The following is a 23,706-nucleotide window of genomic DNA, read 5'->3' on the forward strand; positions in this document are numbered from 1 at the left end:
TTCTCCTATGTTTTCTTCTAGAAGTTTTATAGTTTTAGGTTTTACATAGGTCCCTGGGTATTGCAAATGGTGAAGCACTCAGCTACTAACTGAAAGGTTGGCCGTTCAAATCTACCCAGAGGATCCTCAGAAGAAAGACCGGACAATCTACGTCCAGAAGATCACAGCCATTGAAAACCCTATGTAGCGCAGTTCTACTCAGAAATACATGGAGCATCAGGAGTCAAAATCAACCTGATGGCTACTGGTTTTGGGTATTTTTGTTGTTGTTCATCTTGAGTACATTTTTGTATATGCTGTTAGGTGCCATCGAGTCAGTTCTGACTCATAGTGACCCTACGTACAACAGAATGAAACACTGCCTGGTCCTGTGCCACCCTCATGATCAATATGCTTGAGCCCATTGTTGCAGCCACTGTGTCAATCCATCTCCTTGAAGGTCTCCCTCTTTTTCACTAACCCTCTACTATACCAAGCGTGATGTCCTTCTCTGGGGATTGATCCCTCCTGATAACATGTCCGAAGTATATGAGACAAAGTCTTGCCATCCTTGCTTCTTAGGAGCATTCTGGCTGTACTTTTTCTAAGACAGATTTGTTCCTTCTTTTGGCACTCCATGGTATATTCAATATTCTTTGCCAGCACCACAGTTCAAGGGCATCAATTCTTCTTTGGACTTCCTTATTTATCATCCAGCTTTCACATGCATATGAGGTGATGGAAAACACCATGGCTTGGGTCAGATGCACCTTAGTCTTCAAAGGGACATCTTTGTTTTGCAACACTCTAAAGAGGTTTTTTTGCAGCAGATTTGCCCAATGCAATGCGTTTTTTGATTTCTCGACTGCTGCTTCCATGAGCGTTGATCGTGGATGCAAGTAAATTGAAATTCTTGACAACTTCAACTTCGATCTTTTCTCCGTTTATCATGATGTTGCTTATTGGTCCAGTTGTGAGGTTTCTTTTTTTATGCTGAGGTGTGTATAGTTCAGGGTATAAATCAAATTTATTTATGCATATGATAACCAATTATTCCAGCACCATTTGTTTAAAAGACTATCATTTCTCCAACGAATTGCCTTTGCACCTTTGTTGAAAATCAATTGACCGTATATACATAGGCCTATTTTTGTATTTTCTATTCTGTTCTATTCATCTATTTGTCTATTTTTATGCCAATATCAGATTGTCTTGATTACTATATTTTTATGCTAAATCTTGAAGGTAAGTAATGTAACCCCTCCAACTTTGTCCTTATTTTTCAAAGTCATTTTGGCTACATCTAGATCCTTTGCATTTTCATATGAATTTTACAATCAGCTTGTCAATTTCTACAAAAAAGTCTGCTGAAATTGTTTTTCTTTTTCTTTTTCAAATATGGAGCCCTGGTGGTATAGTGGTTAAAAGTTCGACTGTCCTTCTAGCCGGGCTGCACTGCACAGCCTAGGACCACTCCCCCAATCTGCATGGCCACGTAGGCAGCATCTCTTGGGGCGTTTCTTTTCTTTTTTCTCTTTCTCTTTTTCTTTTTTCCTTCTCTCTCTTTCCCTTACTGTCTTTCTTCATTTCTCAGTTCTCCTCTGTCTATACTTACCTTCTTTTCCTGTCTCCTGAATACCTGGTACTGTGTGACATCCATACCACCTCTAGCCAGCCTATACTGCACAACTTAGGAGACTTCCCTGGTCTTTGTGGCCTCACTGGTGGGACCGCTGGGGGCCTTTCTTTTTCTTCTCTCTTTTCCAAATTTTTATCTAGTTATTTTTTTTCTTTTTCCCTTTTGCTTCTCTCCATTTCTCAGGTCTCATCTCTCCACTCCAAGCTCCCTTTGCACTGTTTTCTTTGTGTGTTTGTGTGTGTGTGTGTTTCCTGTTTGTTTTTGGATCCTGTTTCTCTCTCCTCTTTCCCATACCCATACTAGCTCCAGACATCACAACCTCCCCCCTCTTTCCTGCCTACGTGCACTGTGCACTGAACATCACACCTCTGAGCAGCACGGGCACGGCCTACAGAAACCTGCCTGGTGCTGATTCCTGGTCTACCCTGCCAGCCCTAGTATATGCCACAAACAACCCATCCCAGGCCCTCCCCTTCAGCTGGACCTGCCCTGTCGCATGATAGCTGAGTGACTGGCCCCACCCATTGGACAAGGAGGTCAAAAGTATTGCAACTACAGACAAGCAAACAACAAGGAATGCTCAGTCTGTCTGCTCAGACATAACCAAATAAAACAAAAAACAGGATGAAACAAACAAATCTTTGGTCAAGAAATAAAGAAAATAAGTACTGAATGTCCTGAACACAGCAGACAATATCAAAACATATTTTAAAGAAAACAAGAGAGGATGGCTCTAGTAGGCGTTCAAAATAAAACACCAGATGACTTTCCAGTAGAAGAAAAGGCACGAGAACTACCTGACAGGGAATTCAAATCTCTAATATTCAGAGCAATCCAAGAGTTGAAGCAAAAAGCAGACAAAAATTAGGAAAAATAGACAAATTCATGGAAATACAGACAAGAAAATGGAAGAATTCAGGAATATAATACAGGAACAAAATGCCAAAATAAGTACAGAGTTAGAAATCATACAGAAACAACAATTAGAAATCCAAAAGATAAACAACATTTCGGAAATGGACAGCATCATAGAAGGGCTGAAGAGCTGGTTTGAGGTGATGGAAGACAGGATCAGTGAAATTGAAGACAAACACTTGGATACAACTCTATTTGAGGAAAAACCAAAAAAAAAAAAAAAATGAAGAAAATCTGAGAATTATGTGGAATACAATCAAAAGCAAAAATTTGCAACTGATAGGAGTTCCAGAACAGGGAGAGAAAATGGAAAACACGGAGAGGATCATTGAAGAATTGCTAACAGAAAACTTCCCTAATATCATGAATGATGGAAAGCTGACCATCCAAGAAGCTCAATGAACCCCATATAGGATAGATCCCAAAAGAAAAACACGAAGGCAGATCATAATCACACTCACTAAAACCAGAGACAAAGAAAAAAATCCTACAAGCAGCTCGAGAAAAACAAAAAGTCACATACAGAGGAGAAACAATAAGACTAAGCTCTGATTATTCGGCAGAAACCATGCAGGCAAGAAGGCAATGGGATGATATTTATAAAACCTTGAAAGAAAAACATTGCCAACCACGAATAATATATCCTGCAAAACTTTCATTCAAATATGATGGTGAAATTAGGATGTTTCCAGATAAACAGAAATTAAGGGAATATGTAAAAATCAGACCAAACCTACAAGAATTATTAAAGAGAGTCCTTTGGTCTGAGAACAAACAACTTCAGACCACAGCCTGAATCTAGGACTCGAGAGTGTACCAGGCAGATACCAATGTAGGAGATAAACTCTCAAGGACTATTCAAAACCAAAAGAATTGCAACAGGGAACCAGAGGGGTTAATCTGTAGATGACAACATCAGAACAATAAAAGAGGGAATAAATGGTGTAAGTATAGAACTTTCTAATGGAGAAGGCAAGGTGATACCAAGTAGTAATAGACTGGTTCAAACCTAGGAAGACAAGGGTAAATTTCAAGGTAACCACAAAGAAATTTAAAAAACCTACTCATCAAAATAAAAAAGAAAACATAGAGTCTCAATAAAAACAGAATCTACAAAAACAAAAGAAATCCACAAATAAAAGGAACTCAGCACAGGAAAGTAAGAGGAACAAAGAAAATGTTAGCACCACAAAAAAAAAAAAAAGCACTACAAAATGATAGCAATAAACTCACATCTATCAATAATTACAATGAATGTAAATGGCCTAAACGCACTCATAGAGAGACACAGAGTGACACAATGGATTAAAAATATATATATATATCCCTCAATATGCTGCCTACAAGAGACACACCTTAAAAACAAAGACGTAAATTTATTAACAAAGGATGAAAAGAATATATCAATCAAACAGCCTACCAAAAAAGAGCAGGAGTGGCAATACTAGTCTCAGATAAAATAGACATTATAACAAAATCCACCAGAAAAGCCAAAGAAGGACACTATATAGTGATTAAAGGGATGATCCATCATGAAGACATAACCATAGTAAACATCTACACACCCAATGACAGGGCTCCAAAATACATAAAACAAACTCTAACAGCACTGAAAAGAGAAATTGACAGTTCCACAATAATAGTAGGAGACTTCAACACACCACTCTCAGTAAAGGACAGAACATCTAGAAAGAAACTCAACAAAGATACAGAAGAGCTAAAGAGCACAATCAGCCAACTTGACCTCATAGACATGTATCAAATACTTCACCCAACAGCTGCAAATTACACATTCTTTTCCAGCGCACATGGACCATTCACCAGAATAGACCACATCTTAGGCCCAGAGCAACCCTCAACAAAATCCAAAACGTTGAGGTAATACAACTATCTTCTCTGACCACAATGCCATCAAAGCAGAAATTAATGACAGGAAGAGTAAGGAAAAAAAATCAATTACATGGAAACTGAATAACACCCTGCTTAAAAATCATAGAAAAAATTAGAGATGGAATAAAAAATTCCTAGAATCGAGAATGAAAACACATCATACCAAAACCTTTGGGACACAGCAAAGGCAGTCCTCAGAGGTCAATTTATAGCAATAATGCATACATAAAAAAAAAAGGGACAAAACCAAAACATTAGCTACACAACTTGAACAAATAGAAAGAGAACCACAAAAGAAGCCCACAGCCGCCAGAAGAAAGGAAATAATAAAGATCAGAGCAGAAATAAATTAAATACAGAATAGAAAAACAATACAAAGAATCAACAAAACCAAAAGTTGGTTCTTTGAGGGCATCAACAAAATCAACAATCCACTGGCCAAGTTGACAAAAGAAAAACAGGAGAGGATGCAAATAAGAAATGAAATGGGGATGTTACAACAGACCCAACTGAAATAAAAAGGATCATAACAGAATATCATGAAAAACTATACCCCAACAAATTTGAAAACCTAGAGCAAATGGACAAATTTCTAGAAACACACGACCTTCCCAAACTAACACAAAATGATGTTGGGGAAAATCTGAACAGATCCATAACAAGAGAAGAGATTGAAAAAATGATTTAAAAAAGAACTCCCAACAAAAAAATGCCCTGGCCCAGTTGGCTTTACTGGAGAATTCTACCAAACATTAAGAGAAGAGCTAACACCAGTACTACTCAAACTATTTCAGAACATAGAAAAGGAAGCGATACTTCTGAATTCATTCTATGAAGCCAGCATAACCCTGATACCAAAACCAGGCAAAGACACCACAAAAAAAGAAAATTACAGACCAATATCTCTCATGAATATAAATGCAAAAATTGTCAGCAAAATTCTAGCCAGTAGAATTCAGCATCATATCAAAAAAAAATACACCACAACCAAGTAGCATTCATACCAGGTATACAAGGATGGTTCAACATTAGAAAATCAACCAACGTAGTCCATCACATAAAGGAAAGAAAAGAATCACGTGATCATCTCAATCGATGTAGAAAAGGCGTTCAACGAAGTCCAGCACCCATTCCTGATAAACACTCTCAATAAAATAGGTATAGGAGGAAAATTTCTCAACATAATAAAGGGCATCTGTGCAAAACAAATGGCCAACATCATTCTTAATGGAGAGAGGCTGAAAACGTTTCTCTTGAGAACAGGAACAAGACAAGGATGCCCTTTATCACCACTCCTATTTAACATTGTGTTGGAGGCCCTAGCTAGAGCAATAAGGCAAGAAACAGAAATAAACAGCATCCAAATTGGTAATGAAGAAGTTAAACTCTCCGTATTTGCAGATGATATGATACTATACATAAAAAACCCAAAAGACTCCACAAGAAACTACAGGAACTAATAGAAAGATTCAGCAGATTAGCAGGATACAAGATAAACTTGTAAAAATCAGTTGGATTCCTATACACCAATAAAGAGAAGGATGAAAAGGAAATCAGAAAAACAAGACTTGGGAATAAATCTAACCGAGGATGTAAAAGACCTATGCAAATAAAACTGCTACAGAACAGTACTGCAAGAAACCAAAAGAGATCTACTTAAATGTTTTTCATACCATGCTCATGGATAGGTAGACTCAACATTGTGAAAATGATAGTTCTACCCAAAGCAAATTACAAATACAATGCAATCCTGATCCAAATACCAACAACATTCTTTAAAGAGATGGAAAAACTTATCATTACCTTTATATGGAAAGGGAAGAAGCCCCGGATAAGTAAAGCACTGCTGAAGAAGAATAAAGCAGGAGGACACATGCTACCTGGCCTCAGAACCTGTATACAGCTACGGTACTCAAAACAGCCTGATACTGGAACAACAACAGATACATTGACCAATGTAACAGAATTGAGAACCCAGATGTAAATCCACCCACCTGTGGTCACCTGATCTTCCACAAGGGCCCAAAGTCCATCAAATGGGGAGAAGACAGTCTTTTTAACAAATGGTGCTGGCAAGACTGGATATCCATCTGCAAAAAAATGAAACAGAACCCATACCTCATACAGTATACAAAAACTAACTCAAAGTGGGTCAAAGACCTAAATATAAAGCCAAAAACCATGACGTTCATAGAAGAAAAAATAGGATCAATGCTAGAGGCCCTAATACACATCATTAACGGGATACAACGCACAACCAACAACACACAAGGTCCAGAGGATAAGCTAGATAACTGGGATCTTCTAAAAATTAAACACTTAGACTCATCAAAAGACTTCACCAAAAGAGTAAAAAGAGAGCCTACAGACTGGGGAAAAAAAAATTTGGCTATTACAAATCAGACAAAGTTCTAATCTCTAAAATCTACAAGAAAATCTAACACCTCTACAACAAAAAGACAGATAATCCAATTAAAAAATAGGCAAAGGAATGAACAGACATTTCACCAAAGGAGACATTCAAGCGCCAACAGACATATAAGGAAATGCTCACCATCTCTAGCCATTAGAGAAATGCAAATCAAAACCACAGTGAGATACCATCTCACCCCGGCATTATTGGCACAAATCAATGAAACAGGAAATAAATGTTGGAGAGGCTGCGGGGAGATCAGAACTCTTATGCACTGCTGGTGGGAATGCAAAATGATACAACCATTTTGGAAAACCATATGGCGCTTCCTTAGAAAGCTAGAAATAGAAATACCATACGATCCAGCAATCCCACTCCTAGGAATATGTCCTAGAGAAATAAGAGTCGTCATATGGATAGACATATGCACACCCACGTTTATTGCAGCATTGTTCACAGCAGCGAAAAGATGGAAACAACCTAGATGCCCATCAACAGATGAATGGATAACAAGCTGGTACCTACACACAGTGAAGTGTTATGCAATGCTAAAGATCCACGATGAATCTGTGAAGCATCTCACAACATGGATGAATCTGGAGGGCATTATGCTGAATGAAATAAGTCAATCACAAAAGAACAAATATTGTATGAGACCACTACTGTTAACACCTCTGAAAAGGTTTACATACAAAAAGAAACAATTTTTGATGGTTATGGGGGAGGGGGAGGGTGGGGATGGAAAAACACTTAATAGACAATAGATAAGTGGAAACTTTGGTGAAGGGTAAGACGGTGCACGATACTGGGGAAGCCAGGCAAGGTCATGGTGGCTCCATAGACACATCCAAACTCCCTGAGGAACCAAATTGCTGGGCTGAGGGCTGTGGGGACCATGATCTTGCGGAATATCTAGCTCTATTGGCATAACATAGTTTATAAAGAATATGTTGTATATTCTACTTTGGTGAGTAGCGTTTGGGATCTTAAAAGCCTGTGAGTGGCCATCTAGGATACTCCACCGGTCTCACCCCTTTGAGAGCAAGGAAGAATGAAGAAAACTAAAGATAAAAGGGAAAGATTAGTCCAAAGGACTAATGGACCACACCTACCATGGCCTCCACCAGACTGAGTCCAGTACAACTAGATGGTGCCTGGCTACCACCACTGACTGCTCTGACAGGGATCACAATAGAGGGTCCCGGACAGAGCTGGAGAAAAATGTAGAACAAAATTCTAACTCAAAAAGAAAGACCAGACTTACTGGCCTGAGAGAGACTGGAGAAACCCTGAGAGTACGGACCCTGGACACTCTTTCAGCTCAGTAATGAGGCTACTCCTGAGGTTCCACCCTTCAGCCAAAGATTGAACAGGCCCATGGAACAAAACAAGATTAAAGGGGTGCACCAGCCCTGGGGCAGACACTGGAAGGTAGGAGGGAACAGGAAAGCTGGTAATAGGGAACCCAGGGTTGAGAAGGGAGAATGTTGACATGTCATGGGATTGTTAACCAATGTCGTACAACAATGTGTGTACTAACTAACTGTTTGATGAGAAACTAGGTTTGTTCTGTAAACCTTTATCTAAAGTACAATAAAAAAAATTTTTTTTTTTTTTGAAAAACATAGAGTTCAGCCAACCAAAAGGTCAACAGTTTGAATCTACCAGCCGCTCCTTGGAAACCTCATGGGGCAGTTCTCTTCTGTCATATAGTGTCACAGTGAGTCAGAATTGACTTGATACCAACGGGTTTGGTTATTTTGGTTTGGTGATGAAATATATATAATACAACATTTGCCATTTCAACCATTTTTGTGTACAATTCAGTGACATTTTTACATTCCACATGTTGTGTGACCATCACCACTATCTGTTACCAATTTATCATCACTCTTAACAGAAATTCAATAACTCTTAAAGAACGCCTCCCCATTTTCCTCTCCCACCCATCTCTGATAACCACTCATAAACTAATCTCTATGCATTTGCGTCTTCTGGACATTTCATAGAAGTGGGATCATACGAAAGTGGGATCGTACAATATTTGTTCTTTTGTGCCTGATTTATTTCGCTCAGCGTAATGTTTTCAAGGTTCTGCTGGAATTTTGATTGGGATTAGCCCTGGTGGCACAGCGGTTAAGAGCTCAGGCTGCTAACCAGAAGGTTGGCAGTTCACATCCACCAGCCGCTCCTTGGAAACCCCATGGGGCCGTTCTCCTCTGTCCTACAGGGTCGCTAGGAGTTGCAGTCAACTCCATGGCAATGGGTTTAGTTTTTTGTTTGTTGACTCATAGATCTGTTTGGGGAGACTTCACATCTTCACAATGTTGAGTCTTTTGATCCATTAACATGATATTGTTCTTATTTATTTGGGTCTTCCTTCATTTCTCTCAGCAATGTTTTGTAGTTTGCAATGCATAGGTTTTGCACATCTTCTGTCAGATTTATCCGTTAAGTATTATACATTTTTATGCTATTGTAAATGGTGTCGTTTACTAAATTTTGATCTCCTCGATTAATTGTTGCTAGTACTTAGATATATGATAGTTTTTTGTATTGACCTTATATCCTGTCGTAAGTGCTATAGTCACCCAATACATTTTTACTTTATTGCTTTAAGTGAACAGTTATCTTTTAGATAAGTTTAATATGATAAAAACAGGAGATTTTATTTTACCTTCGTTTGTTCCTTCTGCAATTCTTTTTTTTTTTTTTTAATGTGGATTCACGTTTCTGATGTACGTGAATTTTCTCCTGCCTAAAAAACTTGTTTTAACGTTTCTTGCAGGGCAGATCTGGTGGCAGTAAATTCCCTCGGTTTTTGTTGGTCTCAGAAAGCCTTTATTTCTCCTTCAATTTTTTAACATATGATTCACACTACATAAAATTTACCCTTTAAATTGTACAATTCAGTGGTTTTTCGTATATTCACAGAGTTGAGCACCCCTCACCAGTGTCTAATTCCAGAACATTTTTATCACCCCAAAAAGAAACAGCGTACTCAACAGCCACCCAGTAAAAACCGGTTCCGTCTTGTTGACTGTAACTCACAGTGACCCCGTGTGTGTCACAGTAGAACTGTCCTCCGTAGGGTTTTCAGTGGCTGATTTTTCAGAAACATATCTCCCGGTCTTTCTTCCAAGGTGCCTCTGGGTGCACTGGAACCCCCAGCCTTTTGGTTAGCAGCGGAGCTCGTTAACCATTTGCACTACCAGGGACTCCCACCCATTAGCAGTCACTCCCTAGCCTCTCATTGGCATGTTTATGTGTAAGGTGTTACTTTGCAAAAACATTTTTCTGTTCTTGTTGATCTTTTTATTAAGTATTGGATTTGTCTTTTTCATTCCTCTTAATTTTTGTTCTTACATTTATTTATTTTATTTTGACCATTTTCCCACACTTGGCTTATGTCAAATTGTCCTTTTTTTTTTTTTTCTTTTGTGTTTAATTCTTAGTTTCTTCTTCTTGATTTGTATCCGTATCATCTTAACAAGGTAGAACTTTTAGCGTGCTCTCTCCATCAGCTTGCTTTCTCCACCAACTTCCATCAATTTAGGATTTTTAAATTGTGGGATGTTATGAATGTATTTCCTATTTTTCTTTTTCTTTTGTATATGCATATATTCAAACTTTACCAAGGCGTTTGTTCACCACTATTTCATTTATCTCTCACTGCATTTCTCAAGTTTTTTCTTTTCTTTTCTAATTTAAATACGTCATCCAGACTATTTTCAATGTGGGCGCTTGTGTGTAAACCTTCTAAGGCTGTATGTTAAAGAATATTTTATGATGCCTTCATATGTGAATGACAGTTTAGTTGGATATAGAATTCTAGGTGCAAAGGTTTTTTTTTTTCTTTCACTTGTTAAAAATACTACCCAGTATTTCTTTTATCCTGTGTTGATATTAATCTGATGCCAGTCTAGTTCTTATTCTTTTGATGTGATCTGCTTTCTTTCTCTGGAGGGTTTCAGATTTTCTTTCGATCTTTATTACTGATATGGATCAAATTGTGTCCCCAAAAAATGTGTGTCAACTTTACTAGGCCATGATTCCTGGTATTATGTGATTGTCCACCATTTTGTCATGTGACATAATTTTCCTGTGTTATAAATCCTACTTCTATGATGTTAATGTGGCAGGATTAGAGGCAGTTATGTTAATGAGGCAGGACTCAATCTGCAAGATTAGGTTGTGTCTTGAGTCAATCTCTTCAGATATAAAAGAGAGACGTGAGCAAAGAGACAGGGGGACCTCATGCCACCAAGAAACAAGAGGCAGGAGAATAGTATGTCCTTTGGACCTGGGATCCCTGTGCTGAGAAACTCCTCAACCAGGGAAGATTGATGACAAGGACCTTCCCCCAGAGCCTACAGAGGAAGCCTTTCCTTGGAGCTGGCACCCTGAATTCAGACTTCTAGCCTCCTAGACTGTGAGAGAATAAATTTCTCTTTGTTAAAGCCATCCACTTGTGGTATTTCTCTTATAGCAGCACTAGGTAACTAAGACATTATTCTTGAATTTTTCAGAATTATATCTACGTGTGAGTTTTTTCTGTGTTTCTTCTCTTTGACACTCTATGAGCCTTTTTAATAAAATGAGGTCTTTAATTTTTGGAAATTTATCTGCATTATTTTGTCAAATATTTCCTCCTCTTCATTTCTCTCATTCTGGGGCTCCTATGTCTGAATGCTAGCATTTCTACCTCTGTCCTCTCTCTAAACTTTACTTTTTATATTTTGTATTTCTTTATTCATTCTGGGAGAATTCCTCAGCCTGACTTCTAGTTTCATAATTTGTCCCCAAACTTTATCTCTTCTGGTGTTTATTCCACTTACTATGTTTTTTATTCAACTTTTATATTTTAGTAACATGTTTCTCCTTTATTCTTCCTTGTATTTTACTAGTTTGTTTCATGTTGGTATTATCTCCTTGTCTCTCTTGTAGTATGTTTATTGGGCATATCTTAAATCTTTGGCTCATCTTTACTTGTACCTTTGCTTCTGGAGGAATTTTTAATTTCGTTTTGTTGTTTTCTTCTGAAATAGTAGTGCTTCTCAGAGGCCTGGAAATTTTGACCTGTGATTTTATGTTCCCCTAGGTGTACTTGTTGGGTATACGCAATAGTAAGTATTGGGGAGGGTCAAAGTCCAGACTTCATTCTGTATCAGTCCAGGTGAGTTGGAATGGTGGGGGTGGAGGACTGGGGAGTGAGCCCTAACCTGGATATTTGTAAGCTCTAGAAAACCACATTTTTTAATTTCTTGCCCTATAAAGTAATGTCTTGGGACAGGGCTTTACCCTTAGCCTATGTTTGGTATGTTTTTTTTTTTTCCAAGGAGAAGCAGCCATGGAAAGAGGCATTTCTTTAGATTGGAATCTAGTAGCCTCAGGGAAAGGAGAAAAATGGGAAAGCCACTGCAGGAGGTTAGTCAGCCCTCACCTGTTTTTTCTCAGTCCCTCTGTACAAGGCTTCCTCGTAGCCCTGCCCTGATCTTAGTCCTGAGAATACCTTTACTGGCTGTCTGGGTCACTGAAGGTGCTGGGTAGGCACTAATTGTCCCAAGGCAATGGAGGAAAAGAAGAGCAAACACTAACAAAACCCATTGCCGTTGTCATCAAGTCGGTTCCGACTCATAGTGACCATAAAGGACAGAGTAGAACAGCCCCATAGGGTTTCCAAGGAACAGCTTATGGGTTCAAACTGCTGACCTTTTGGTTGGTAGCCAAATGCTTAAACACTGTGCCACCAGGACCCCAAATGCTAACAGCTCCTTTCATATTTTATTTTATTATAAAAAAAAAATTTATAGTTCAGACTAAAACCATGATACTACCTACCTGTGTTCCACCGTCTCTACATGCCCATGCTCAATTCAAAACATTTCTATATCTCTGCAGCCATCCCTCACTGTTTTCTCCTTATTTTGGTGTTTTCCTCATTCTGGTCCTCTGTGGAGGGAGCCAGCAGACTGGGCTGGTTCATCGTCTTGGTAGAAATCCTGTAAGGCTTTCTTTATCCAACTTTTTTTTATAGGGACCCTTAAAATTAAATTTAAAATAGTTGAATGATGGGTGGATGTTGTATGAAAACATGAGTTATCCAGATGATTAGAATGAAACAACAATAAAGGAAATAATTTAATAAAATTGTTGGTTTTGCATGAGATGTTCTTGAGGGCAAGGAGACATAGATTCCTTTTTAAAGAAAATCAGAGATTTTCTGTTTGGAGAAGAGCTAATCCTAGTTCATCCCAAATGGTACATAATGAGACTGGTATAACTGGTAGTATTAGCATGGAAAAGAAATGTTTATGCATTATTTTTCCTCTTTGTCAAGCTTTAGTCTTTAAAACCCAACAATTTCTTGAAGTGGAACTTTCCCCAGAGTGACTCTTTCAAGTGGTCGTTCTTTTGAGGTTTTCTGTTTTAACTTAACAATTCAAAGTAATTTTTTATTCCACGCCATGTAACATATATATATTCCTTTTTAAAATAAAAAATATCTTTAATTACTTAGATTAAAAATATACATATGTATATTTTTGACTGGTCTTATTGGTTAATGGGTGAGATGCTGTTACATGGAGTCTATCAGTTTGGATATTGACTGCAGAGAAAGTGTCACTAAGAACAAGGTTTACATTCCAAATGATGTATCTTTTTTTTTTTTTTTGTCACATTATTTTGAAAATTCAGTCAGAGAAACATAAAGGTACAGGTGGTTTTTTGTTTCGTTTTAATACTTTATAAGCTATGTCATAGTGATCACAAAAGGGAGATATCCAGAATGGCATAAAATAGTTGCTACCTTGCAATATCTTCAGGTTGTTCTGTCCCTGCGGATATTTTATGTAAGTACACATGTTTCTGTGTGTAATATGTTTTTATATGTGTAAATACGTATGCGTGTATGTGTATGTGTACATATGTATATAAACAAATTTTATAAATATGTATATTTATAATTATTAGAATATAACAAATATTATAAATATAATACATCTTTTTATACTTTTTAACACAAATGTGAGTATATAATACACACCGTTCTGCCCTTGCTTTTTTCACTTGTATCTTAGAGATACATCAGTTTTACCAGAAACACCTTCTTTTGATTCTCCTTTTTTTTTTTTAATTGTGCTTTAAGTGAAAGTTTACAAATCAAGTCAGTCTCTCATACAAAAACTTATATACACCCTTCTGTGTACTCCTAGCTGCTCTCCCCCTAATGAGACAGCACACTCCTCATCTCTACTCTGTATTCCCCAGGTCAATTCAACCAGCTCCTGTCCCCCTCTACCTTCTCATCTTCCCTCCAGACAGGAGCTGCCCACATAGTCTCATGTGTCTACTTGAGCCAAGAACCTCACTCCTCACCAGTATCATTTTCTGTCTTATAGTCCAGTCCAATCCCTGTCTGAAGAGTTGGCTTTGGGAATGGTTCCAGTCTTGGGCTAACAGAAGGTCCAGGGGCCATGACCTCTGGGATCTCTCTAGTCTCAGTCAGACCATTAAGTCTGGTCTTTTTATGAGAGCTTGAGGCCTGCATCCCACTGTTATCCTGCTCCATTAGGGATTCTCTGTTGTGTTTCCTGCCAGGGCAATTGCGGTGGTAGCTGGGTACCATCTAGTTCTTCCCATCTCAGGCTGATGTAGTCTCTGGTTTATGTGGCCCTTTCTGTCTCTTGGGCTCATATTTACCTTGTGTCTTTGGTGTTCTTCATTCTCCTTTACTCCAGGTGGGTTAAGACCAATTGATGCATCTTAGATGGCCACTTGCTAGCACAGAAACACTTTCTTATTTATTTTTTTATACTTGCTTGGTATATCATTGTATAAATGTACCATAATGTATTTAACCAGTCCCCTTTTGATGAATATTTAGGTTGTTTCCAGCTTTTTAGTACTTACAAACCATGCTGCCATGAGTAATATCGTATGCATATAATTTGGTACATAGATGAACATACGTAGATGACAAATTCCTAGACATGGACTTGCTGCACCAGCATATAAGTACGTTTATGTACATCTAAATTTTCCTCCAAAAATGATGTAACAATTTCAGCAATGTGTGAGACTACCAGTGTGAGATACCAGAGTTTAGAGCTAGCAATTACTGCTAGACTGCTACAGCTTTCAATTGATTCATTTGTTGTTGCTGCAATAGAGCTGTTATATGTTTGCTGTCTATTTTATTGTGAAGAAACTTAGAGGCTCTGCGTCTCTCGTAACCATAGCCATTCTTGGTGGTTACAAATTTTGCTCATCATTTGCCTATTTTTACTAATTTTGAGTTTTGGCTTAGCACTTGTGTCTTATTACTCATCTATGTTTTTGTGAAAAATATAATGTAAAAATTATCATATGGTGAAAAAGAAACTAAAGAATGATTTAAAAATCACAAAGATAAGATTTTTTTTATATATACTTTTAAATTAAAATGGTACTTTGTGGCTGAAGACGGAACCAATGAAAAAAAAACCTTACATCACCTATAGCTTTGGCAGAACTTTTAGTGATGAAATACACACACACACACACACACACACCACACACTCTTTCCCAAGAAAATAAGCTCATTTTGGGAAATGCAGGCCTTCAAGACCAAAGTAAAGCTCTCTCTTCACTTTGAGACAATTGCCATTTAATTCTCCTCAGTTCTTTCTTAACAACAAAAATATACCAACTGTTTCAATCATTTTTCTGCACAGGGAAATTTTCTATTGCCCAGACATTCATTAAAAACAGCGTGGAAGAACAGGCATTGGGGGTTTTGCTTGCATATGTTCATGAGAGAACCTTTTAAGAACTCAAACACTTTTTAAAATCTTCCAAATTTTTTTTGTTAAAATGGATGCCTATAGGTTGTATGCCATGTATATTCAATGGTCACTGTGTCCTCAGGAATAACGTAGCATCCCCTGGGAGATACAAGCACCCCAGTTTGGACTTTCTCAAACTGTCCTACCATAACCATAGAGAATATTATTTCTGATTGATACTCAGATCTGAGACTTAGAACTGGTAGGGGAGGGAAAGACAAAGGCAAAGAATTACGTTAGTTGGTATTATTTCAGGCACTGTTGGATAAGAAGAATAAAGTTCTTGAACCAAAGAAACCACTACGCTTCCTTCAGAGAAACCCAATACCTCAACCTCGGCTTCCAACTCCAGCCTTGGAAATGAGTTCCAATGTAAGTCTGAAACCTTTACATTTGAAACGTAACTTCAGTATTGCTGTCAGTTTATTCTTAGGATAGTTTGGGTTGAAAACAAACTTAACAGTGTTAGTTCCCCAAGCCCTCAGTTAAATTTTGTCTTTATTCTTATGCATCAAGCATCAAACAACTGCAAAAATAAGCAAAACAAAGTGGAATGGAATCTTAACTAATTCTTTTCAAAAATAAAAACACGAAGAATGAAAAGTCTTCCCAAGATGAATAGGCCTCAGAATGTAATCTTCGTGAATTTCGAATAAAGAGAATTGAATTACAATCCCTTACCATAACTGCCTTCCTTCTTGGGCAGGTGGATGATGACAGTTGAAACTGGAGAGGGATGAACTGCCTGGAGAGGTGTCATCCAGAGAGACTGGTTTCTGAAGTAGGGATGTCTTAAAAGAGTCATGCTGACCAGAGCTACGTATCACCTTTGCAGACCCCCAAACTCAACTTGGGCAGGGTAGCTAGAGTTGGTTAAGATTCAGAGGATTGACTCAAAAACAAAAAAAACCCCAAGAAATAATGCCACAGTGCAAATTTATTACTTTATGGAAACAAATATAACTAACTGGTAGACCAGTTATCCCTGTCGATGGGTCTGCATGTTATCTCCCAGTGTAGGGCAACCCTTATAAGAAGCCAGATTGTATTCTGAAGGTTGGTGTGCCTATTGTCAGAGGAAGGAGTGTTAATGGGAGACCTGACTAATGCCCGTTACACAAGTGTGATGGGTTGCCCCTGTGGAGGGACTGGAACGCTCCCCCTGACTGGCCGGGATGTGTTCCCCTGTGGACAGCATCCCCTTTGCCAAACTTTGCTTAAACATTGTCCTTCACATGTGTGAATGCCATTGATTACGCTGTTGCTTTCTTTTACAGAGGAGCCTTAATTATATTTTAAGACCCTACACTCTCTGCTTTGGACATAGTCTTTTAAAGTGATCTTACCCAGTTTAGCTACATTCTTATGAGAAGCACCTCACTCTAGACTCTGACATAGACTAGTAGTATTTTTTGTCTACTCATGATCAAACATTTAAAAAAACTATTGCAAGAGGGATGTTATAAGCAGTACCTGTTGCTTCAAGAAAGACTCTGCCAAAAAGGATTACAGAAAAACTAAAATGGCTCAATTTCTAGAGGTAGCACGATGGTGGGAATTATTTGCTTTTGATTTGAGCTGTTTAATATTATTTGATAAAAAATAATAATGAATTTTAATGATACAGTAAGTACATTTAGAATACTATATGTTGAATGAGGGCAAGGACCATGTTTTATTTCTCTTCAGATCCTTCTGGCATCTAGCACAGTCTCTTTTGCTTCGTATAAGTCTTCAAAAAATACTTGATGCTAACTGCTGCTGATAAAAAAAAATTTTTTTAAGGGATTTGATTCTCCCTTTGTTCTTTTAGGAAGAAGAAGAGATAGAAATGGCTGTAATCTTCCTTCAAAAGTTAATCCGGGGCAGAGTTGTTCAGAACACGGTATGTAGGGTCCATCCTTGGGCCCTGTGTTTCCTTTCAGAATAGATTTGTAGAATGACTACATTTTGACTCCTTGGGGTGAATTCACTCTTGCACCCTGCTATACTTTTGAGCTCAACTGTTGAAGTAGCCACTTGTCCCCTTCTGTTGCCATAGTTTGCTCAGGTGGGAGGTACAGTGCCAAGGCGGGAGAGGAAGGGCTTGCCTGCTGTTTGCCACAGTCGAAACTAAGGCACTGTGAAACTAATTTTTCCTTGGAATTGCTAAATTCAGGAATTTTCTCACGTGAATTTTGACTATTAAATCATCATAAACTGAGTGGACTCCCAGTTTTCCACAAGTCATAATACAATTATTTGAATCTAGTTAGCAATGCCTGCATTATAAATGAAATAGCTAAATAATAACTATAATTTGAACTCTTATACATGCCCACATGGAAACCCTGGTGGCATAGTGGTTAAGTGCTACAGCTGCTAACCAAAGGGTCAGCAGTTCGAATCCACTGGGCACTCCTTGGAAACTCTGTGGAGCAGTTCTGTTCTGTCCTATAGGGTCACTATGAGTCAGAATCGACTGGATGGCAATAGGTTTGTTTTTTTTATATGCCCACATGATATATCCTTTGCTCTACATATATCATCTCATTTTTTTTTTTTTTCCTGTCAGCTACCCCATTTTACAGGCAAGTAATCTGAGTTTGAGAGAGATTAAGTATCACAGATTCAACCTCTGGTCTTTCTGACTATAAAGACTTAACTGGAATAAGCACACTTCAGTTAAAAAGAAATTATAATAAAAAATTTAATTAATTATTTTTTTGCACCCCAGTCAGCTTTAATTCTTAAGAGACTCAGTTGTGATGAGTGAAAGTCCAAGGAGGCTGGGTGAGCAATTTGCGTTCACCATGGTCCTTTACTCTTTTTCCGGTATTTGCCCAGAAAAAGCCCACTGTTAAGTTCAGGCTGCAGACTATGTGTTATAAACTAGGGGGCAGATTTATTAGAAAAGATCACCATGAAAAATGCCATCCCAGGTTTCTTAGGGAAAAAAAAAATAAAAAATAAAATTTTTTTTGAAGGAGCATAGGAAATGAGGGAAAGGTTCAATTTTTTAATATTATCCTCTAGTTGACACTTTTCTTTGAGAGGCATTTTAAGAAATGAGGTAAACAACTAACTGATAACTAAGCCCTTTGTCTGAGCAGTGGAAGGTGCCAAAGGAAGGGCTGACCTCTAGCTCTGTGCACACTTACCTACCCTGCAGACCCCAAAAGGCAGTGGGACTGACTGCTCCCCAGTGTCTCACAAGTCCGTGCAGGGGAATCCTGGTGCTTGGCACAGAGAGGTGTTGATTTGCAGGTCTCTCTTTGATTTGATTTGATACAGATGTTTGAAGGGAAAGAAAAGCGGCTGGAATTGATCCACGAGTTACGCACCAGCCATGCTCTTCAAGAGGATGAGAGACTGGTGAAGAAAGCCGAGAAGCAAGTGACCCTGGCCTTACAGAGGCAGAGGAACCTGCACGAGCACAAGGTTCTTCCCTCGTCTTACTTTCTTGTTTCATTTCCTCACTTGGTGTTTTGTTTTTTAAAATCTTATTTATTTTATTGTTGTTGTTATTGGGAATATACACAGCAGAACGTACACCAGTTCAACAGTTTCTACTTGTACAAGTCAGCGACATTGATGACATTCTTCCAGCTGTGCAACCATTCTCACTATCCATTTCTGAGTCGTCCCTCCCCCATTAACACGAATTCACAGGCTCCTAAGTTTCCTGTCTAATCTTTCAAGTTGCTGTTGTCCATTTGATCCCACGTAGATAGTTCTTAAAAGAGCATAATGCTCAAGGCAGTTAGATATTTTTTGCCAGTTAAACTAAACTCACCCCTTGGGTTTTATTATTACACGAGCAACATTATAATAACAATAAATGAAGTGACAAGAGAGAAACATCCCCCACGAACCCATCACTCTATCGTAGTCAGCGTTCTTAAACAATACTGCTGCAGTCCTTAAATTGATTGGGACGTTCTCTCACTAAATTGAATATAATATTTTCTGTATTTGTAAAAATTAAAAATTTTAAAAGAGCACTTTTCTTTCAACTAAGAGTTTTCCTTTCCAATATATTTTTTAAATATTTGGTGACTCTACTACATTTCAGCTAGTGGGGACCAGCAGTTGACAAAATGAATGAATGAGTAATGAAGTTAATAAGAAAAAAAAGTGAGAGGTGGGATTTATTTTCAAATATCAGCACTCGTTATTTCCGGGTTTTGGAGTTGCACGTGGCCCATGTTGGTTAACTTACGTACTGAGTATGTTAATATCTCATAATGTCACTTTGAGAGCTAAGGGGCGCCTGACCCAAGATATGGTATTCTCAATTGCCTCACATGCATTTGAAAGCTAGACAATGAATAAGGAAGACCAAAGAATGACACCTTTTGAATTACGCTGTTGTTGAAGAATATCAAATATACCATGGACTGCCATAAGAACGAACAAATCTGTCTGGGAAGAAGTACAGCCAGAATGCCCCTTAGAAGCAAGGATGGCAAGACTTTGTCTCACATACTTGGGACATGTTATCAGGAGGGACCAGTCCCTGGAGGAGGACATCATGCTTGGTAAAGTAGAGAGGGTCAGCAAAAAAGAGGAAGACCCTCAGTGAGATGGATTGACACAGAGGCTGCAACAGCGGTCTGAAGCATAGCAACGATTGTGAGGATGGTGCAGGACCGGGCAGTGTTTCGTTCTGTTGTACACAGGGTCTCTATGAGTCAGAACAGACTCGACAGCACCTAACAACAACAACAACAATAACAGTGTCTCATGATATCCTGAGACTCTTCATCGTGACCTATCAGCATCCTGGCACCTGACACAGCTGAGAATTGCAGCTTTAACCCAACAACTGTAAATGTTTTTCCTGATTCCCTTCCCTTTGTCTGTACATATACAATTTTAAATGTTTTTGACTCTACTGTAGATACACTTTTACTGCCTCTCCCACTTATCTATAAAATCAATCTGGAAAAAAAAATCAGTTTCTAGAGTTTAGTGTTATAAGAAAGTAAAACAGCAAAGTTAATATGACCCGTCTTTAGTAACATGCATAGCCCTTCTGTTGTATGAGAATTAGGCAGAAGTGGTACGCAGCCTGAAAATGACCATTTCTCTATCCCTTTTATATGGTGGTGGCATCTGGGGTGATCACTGAGCTTTGGGAGCTGGGGGTAGGGAGGGGCAGGGGAGGTAGGACGACTCAGAAAACAGTGAGACTCAACAGTGGGACAAAAGAAAGAGAAAGAAGAGGAAAATGTGGACACTGGAGTCTGAATCTGGAAGTCCTAGAGTCCTGGAAATGATGAAGAAGGAGCTTGGTCAGATAGGGAACAAAATGCCTGTAAGCACTAGCTAGGCCTTGGGACTCTGGTTGGAAAAATGCACTCATGGGTCCTTTGAGATTCCAGCCCTGCAGCTAAGGCAACCCAGGCTTTTCAACTCATTCATCGCATTTATGTGGCTGAATCCATGACTGATAATATGTCAGCTAAGAGCTAAGGGAGGAGTTGATGGGACAGGCTGTCACTTAGCTGAGGACTCACCCTGCCTACCTTCACCTGGATACACCAATGATCTGCAAGGATCTGAGGGCGTGGGCACTTCATATACCTGCAGCAATACCAGTCCTCTCCTTTTCTCCTTCTTTTGTACTCTCTGTGGAAAAAACTTCAGAAAATGCGTAATCCCCAGTTATGTGATTGATGTATTACATGATATTACTGCAACAGAATCACCCTTCTAAATATTTTTACTTAATTTTCAAATTAGATTGTATTACTTGAATATACCCAGGTTTCTTGACATGAATATAAACCTTGGGATTTAAAAGGTTGCCTTCTGCCCTCCAAATAAGGTAGCCCATGCTCTCTGCATACAAGGAGAGAGTCCATTTGTGGGCTGAGTAACCACTGTTTATGAATGTCAGGAGTAATGAGACTCTTAGCTCACCCTTTCTTTCCCTTTCTCCCTGTTATATAAATTAGAAAGTACGTGTGGGCTGGTGGGTAGTGGTGAGGACGAGCGTGCTGAGGCTAACAACTGCCTGAATGGCTATCTCACCCGGGAGCCTCACTGCCTTTGAGACCTGTACTTCCTCCCTTCAGATACAAACAGAGAGGGAAAATGGTCAGTGTCAAAGGGGTATATGACTGGAAGAAGAGCTCTTTTCCCTTATGCCTGAGGGTAGGAGAGGGGAGAGGATGACGTTGCAAAGGATACAATCATCTTAAACATTTGTCTTCTCCATATGTCACAGCCAGGCCACAGGAATTCATAAATAGGAATTTGTGGCTTACTCCTGGCCGAGAACTCCACAAGCCCTCTTATTTTACCTCAATGATCACATGGATAGATCGACTTTTTCCTGCTCTGTTTCAAAAGGGTTGTTAATGGCTTTGGAGTTTTTTAAAAGGATAAAAAGCACCAAGGTTTTCTACTTTCATGTTATTCAAGATCTTAAAATTGCCCAAACTGTGTGAAAGAACCAGGCATTAAAAAATTGAAAGGCATCATGAGTGAATTTCTAGGAGATTCTGTTTGACTAAGCTCCAATGTTATCTTTAATAAAGACCTTAATATTTCCTTTCATGTCTGGGAAGACACAAGCACTTTACCTCCTGCATTGAAAAACAACAAAAACCCACCCAGTCTGTATGGCTCTAATAAGTGTTTTGCTAAATCCTCTTCATAACTGGAGAACTATAATCCATCAGTGGCTATCTGAGCAATCTACTTTCTCATGTTTAAGTTTGTAGCATAGGTTTTCCTATTAAGAACCCTTGGGATGGGGCCAGTCTAGAGATAATATTCCCAATAAAAACTAAATGCACTCTGAAAGTGAATTGGCTGTCAAGAGTTCTGAGTAATTCAGCATTCCTCCTTATAAGCACCATTCATGATGGAATTTGAATTCTTTAAATTATTATTTTAGGTGTTACTAGTTGAAAACCATTTGGCTGGATTGGAAGGAAGGGCATTGGCAGACATGTTTGACTTCCTGTCCAAAGAGCTGATAAGATTACAGGAAGAGAGAAGAATCCACGCCTTTGCCATGCTGGCAGAACGACAGCGTCGGATGCGGGAAGCCGAAGAGAGTGGTCGGCGCCAGGTGGAACAAAGGCGCCTGCGTGAGGAGGATCAGATATTCAAGGAGGCAAGTGGAGGCAGCTGGATGTATAGAAGCTGTGTAACCATAGCCCTGTACATAGTAGGCATTCAGCTAATATATTGTGGCTGGTTGATTGATACTGTTTGAAATTGGTCACTGGGGATTCTCACTAAGCGAGGGCATAGGGGTTCAAGGTAATGGACCAGGTGTTACAAAAAATATCACATACTCAGAATCCTGCTGCAGTGCCTGTCAATAAGCAGACACTGAGTCGCTACTGAGTCCCAAGCATTTTCTCAGATATTTAGACATGAAGTAGAAAAGGCAAGGGTCCTAGCCCCAAGGAGTTCACAATTCATTGAGGAGACAGATGCATACAAAATTAAGTGCACTGTACTGGATGCTTGGAGTCCTGGTGGCACAGGGAGCCCTGGTGACACAGTGGTTAAGAGCTCGGCTGCTAACCAGAAGGTCAGCAGCTTGACTGCACCAGCTGCTCCTTGGAAACCCTATGGGGCAGTTCCACTCCGTCGCTATGAGTTGGAATCAACTCGACAGCAACAGGTTTAGTTTTTGTCATACTGGATGCTTATGGTACTTACTGTGTATCTACCTGTAAAACAGGCAAAACTAGAAGTCTTATTTATGGTTTCATACTTAAGTAGCAAAACTATAAAGAAAAGCAGGGAAGCGTTCACCATGGAAGTCATGACAGTGGAAAGGGCCTATGGTTGGGAAGAACCCACAGGGACCTTCTAGGTTACTAGTGACGGCTATGTGGGTGCTGGCCTTACATGTGTTCATTACACTGTACAGTTTTGGGCTTGGCACTTTTCTTTATGTGTATTCTGTTTCACAGCTTAAAGAAAGCAATAAAAAGAAGCCGTCCAGAGCTAATAGACGATACTTAAATGAATTCATCAGAGACCCAGGATCCTTCTAGCTTCCTGCTCTTCCATCCCTGAGGCAGGGCCCT

The 23,706-nt window shown here is 39.0% G+C and overlaps 1 protein-coding gene across 1 annotated transcript in view; it reads left to right on the plus strand.

Moving 5' to 3' along the window:
- The window catches only part of CFAP91 (cilia and flagella associated protein 91), a 62,174-nt gene that overhangs the window by 33,642 nt on the left and 4,826 nt on the right, over nt 1-23,706 (plus strand). The window contains exons 8-11 of the mRNA XM_064267657.1: nt 15,920-16,036; nt 17,478-17,549; nt 18,938-19,084; nt 22,554-22,775. Coding sequence (XP_064123727.1) covers nt 15,920-16,036; nt 17,478-17,549; nt 18,938-19,084; nt 22,554-22,775 — 558 coding nt within the window. The remainder of the gene's footprint in view (nt 1-15,919; nt 16,037-17,477; nt 17,550-18,937; nt 19,085-22,553; nt 22,776-23,706) is intronic.

Source organism: Loxodonta africana, chromosome 1, assembly GCF_030014295.1.
Source record: "Loxodonta africana isolate mLoxAfr1 chromosome 1, mLoxAfr1.hap2, whole genome shotgun sequence".
Classification (NCBI taxonomy): domain Eukaryota; kingdom Metazoa; phylum Chordata; class Mammalia; order Proboscidea; family Elephantidae; genus Loxodonta; species Loxodonta africana.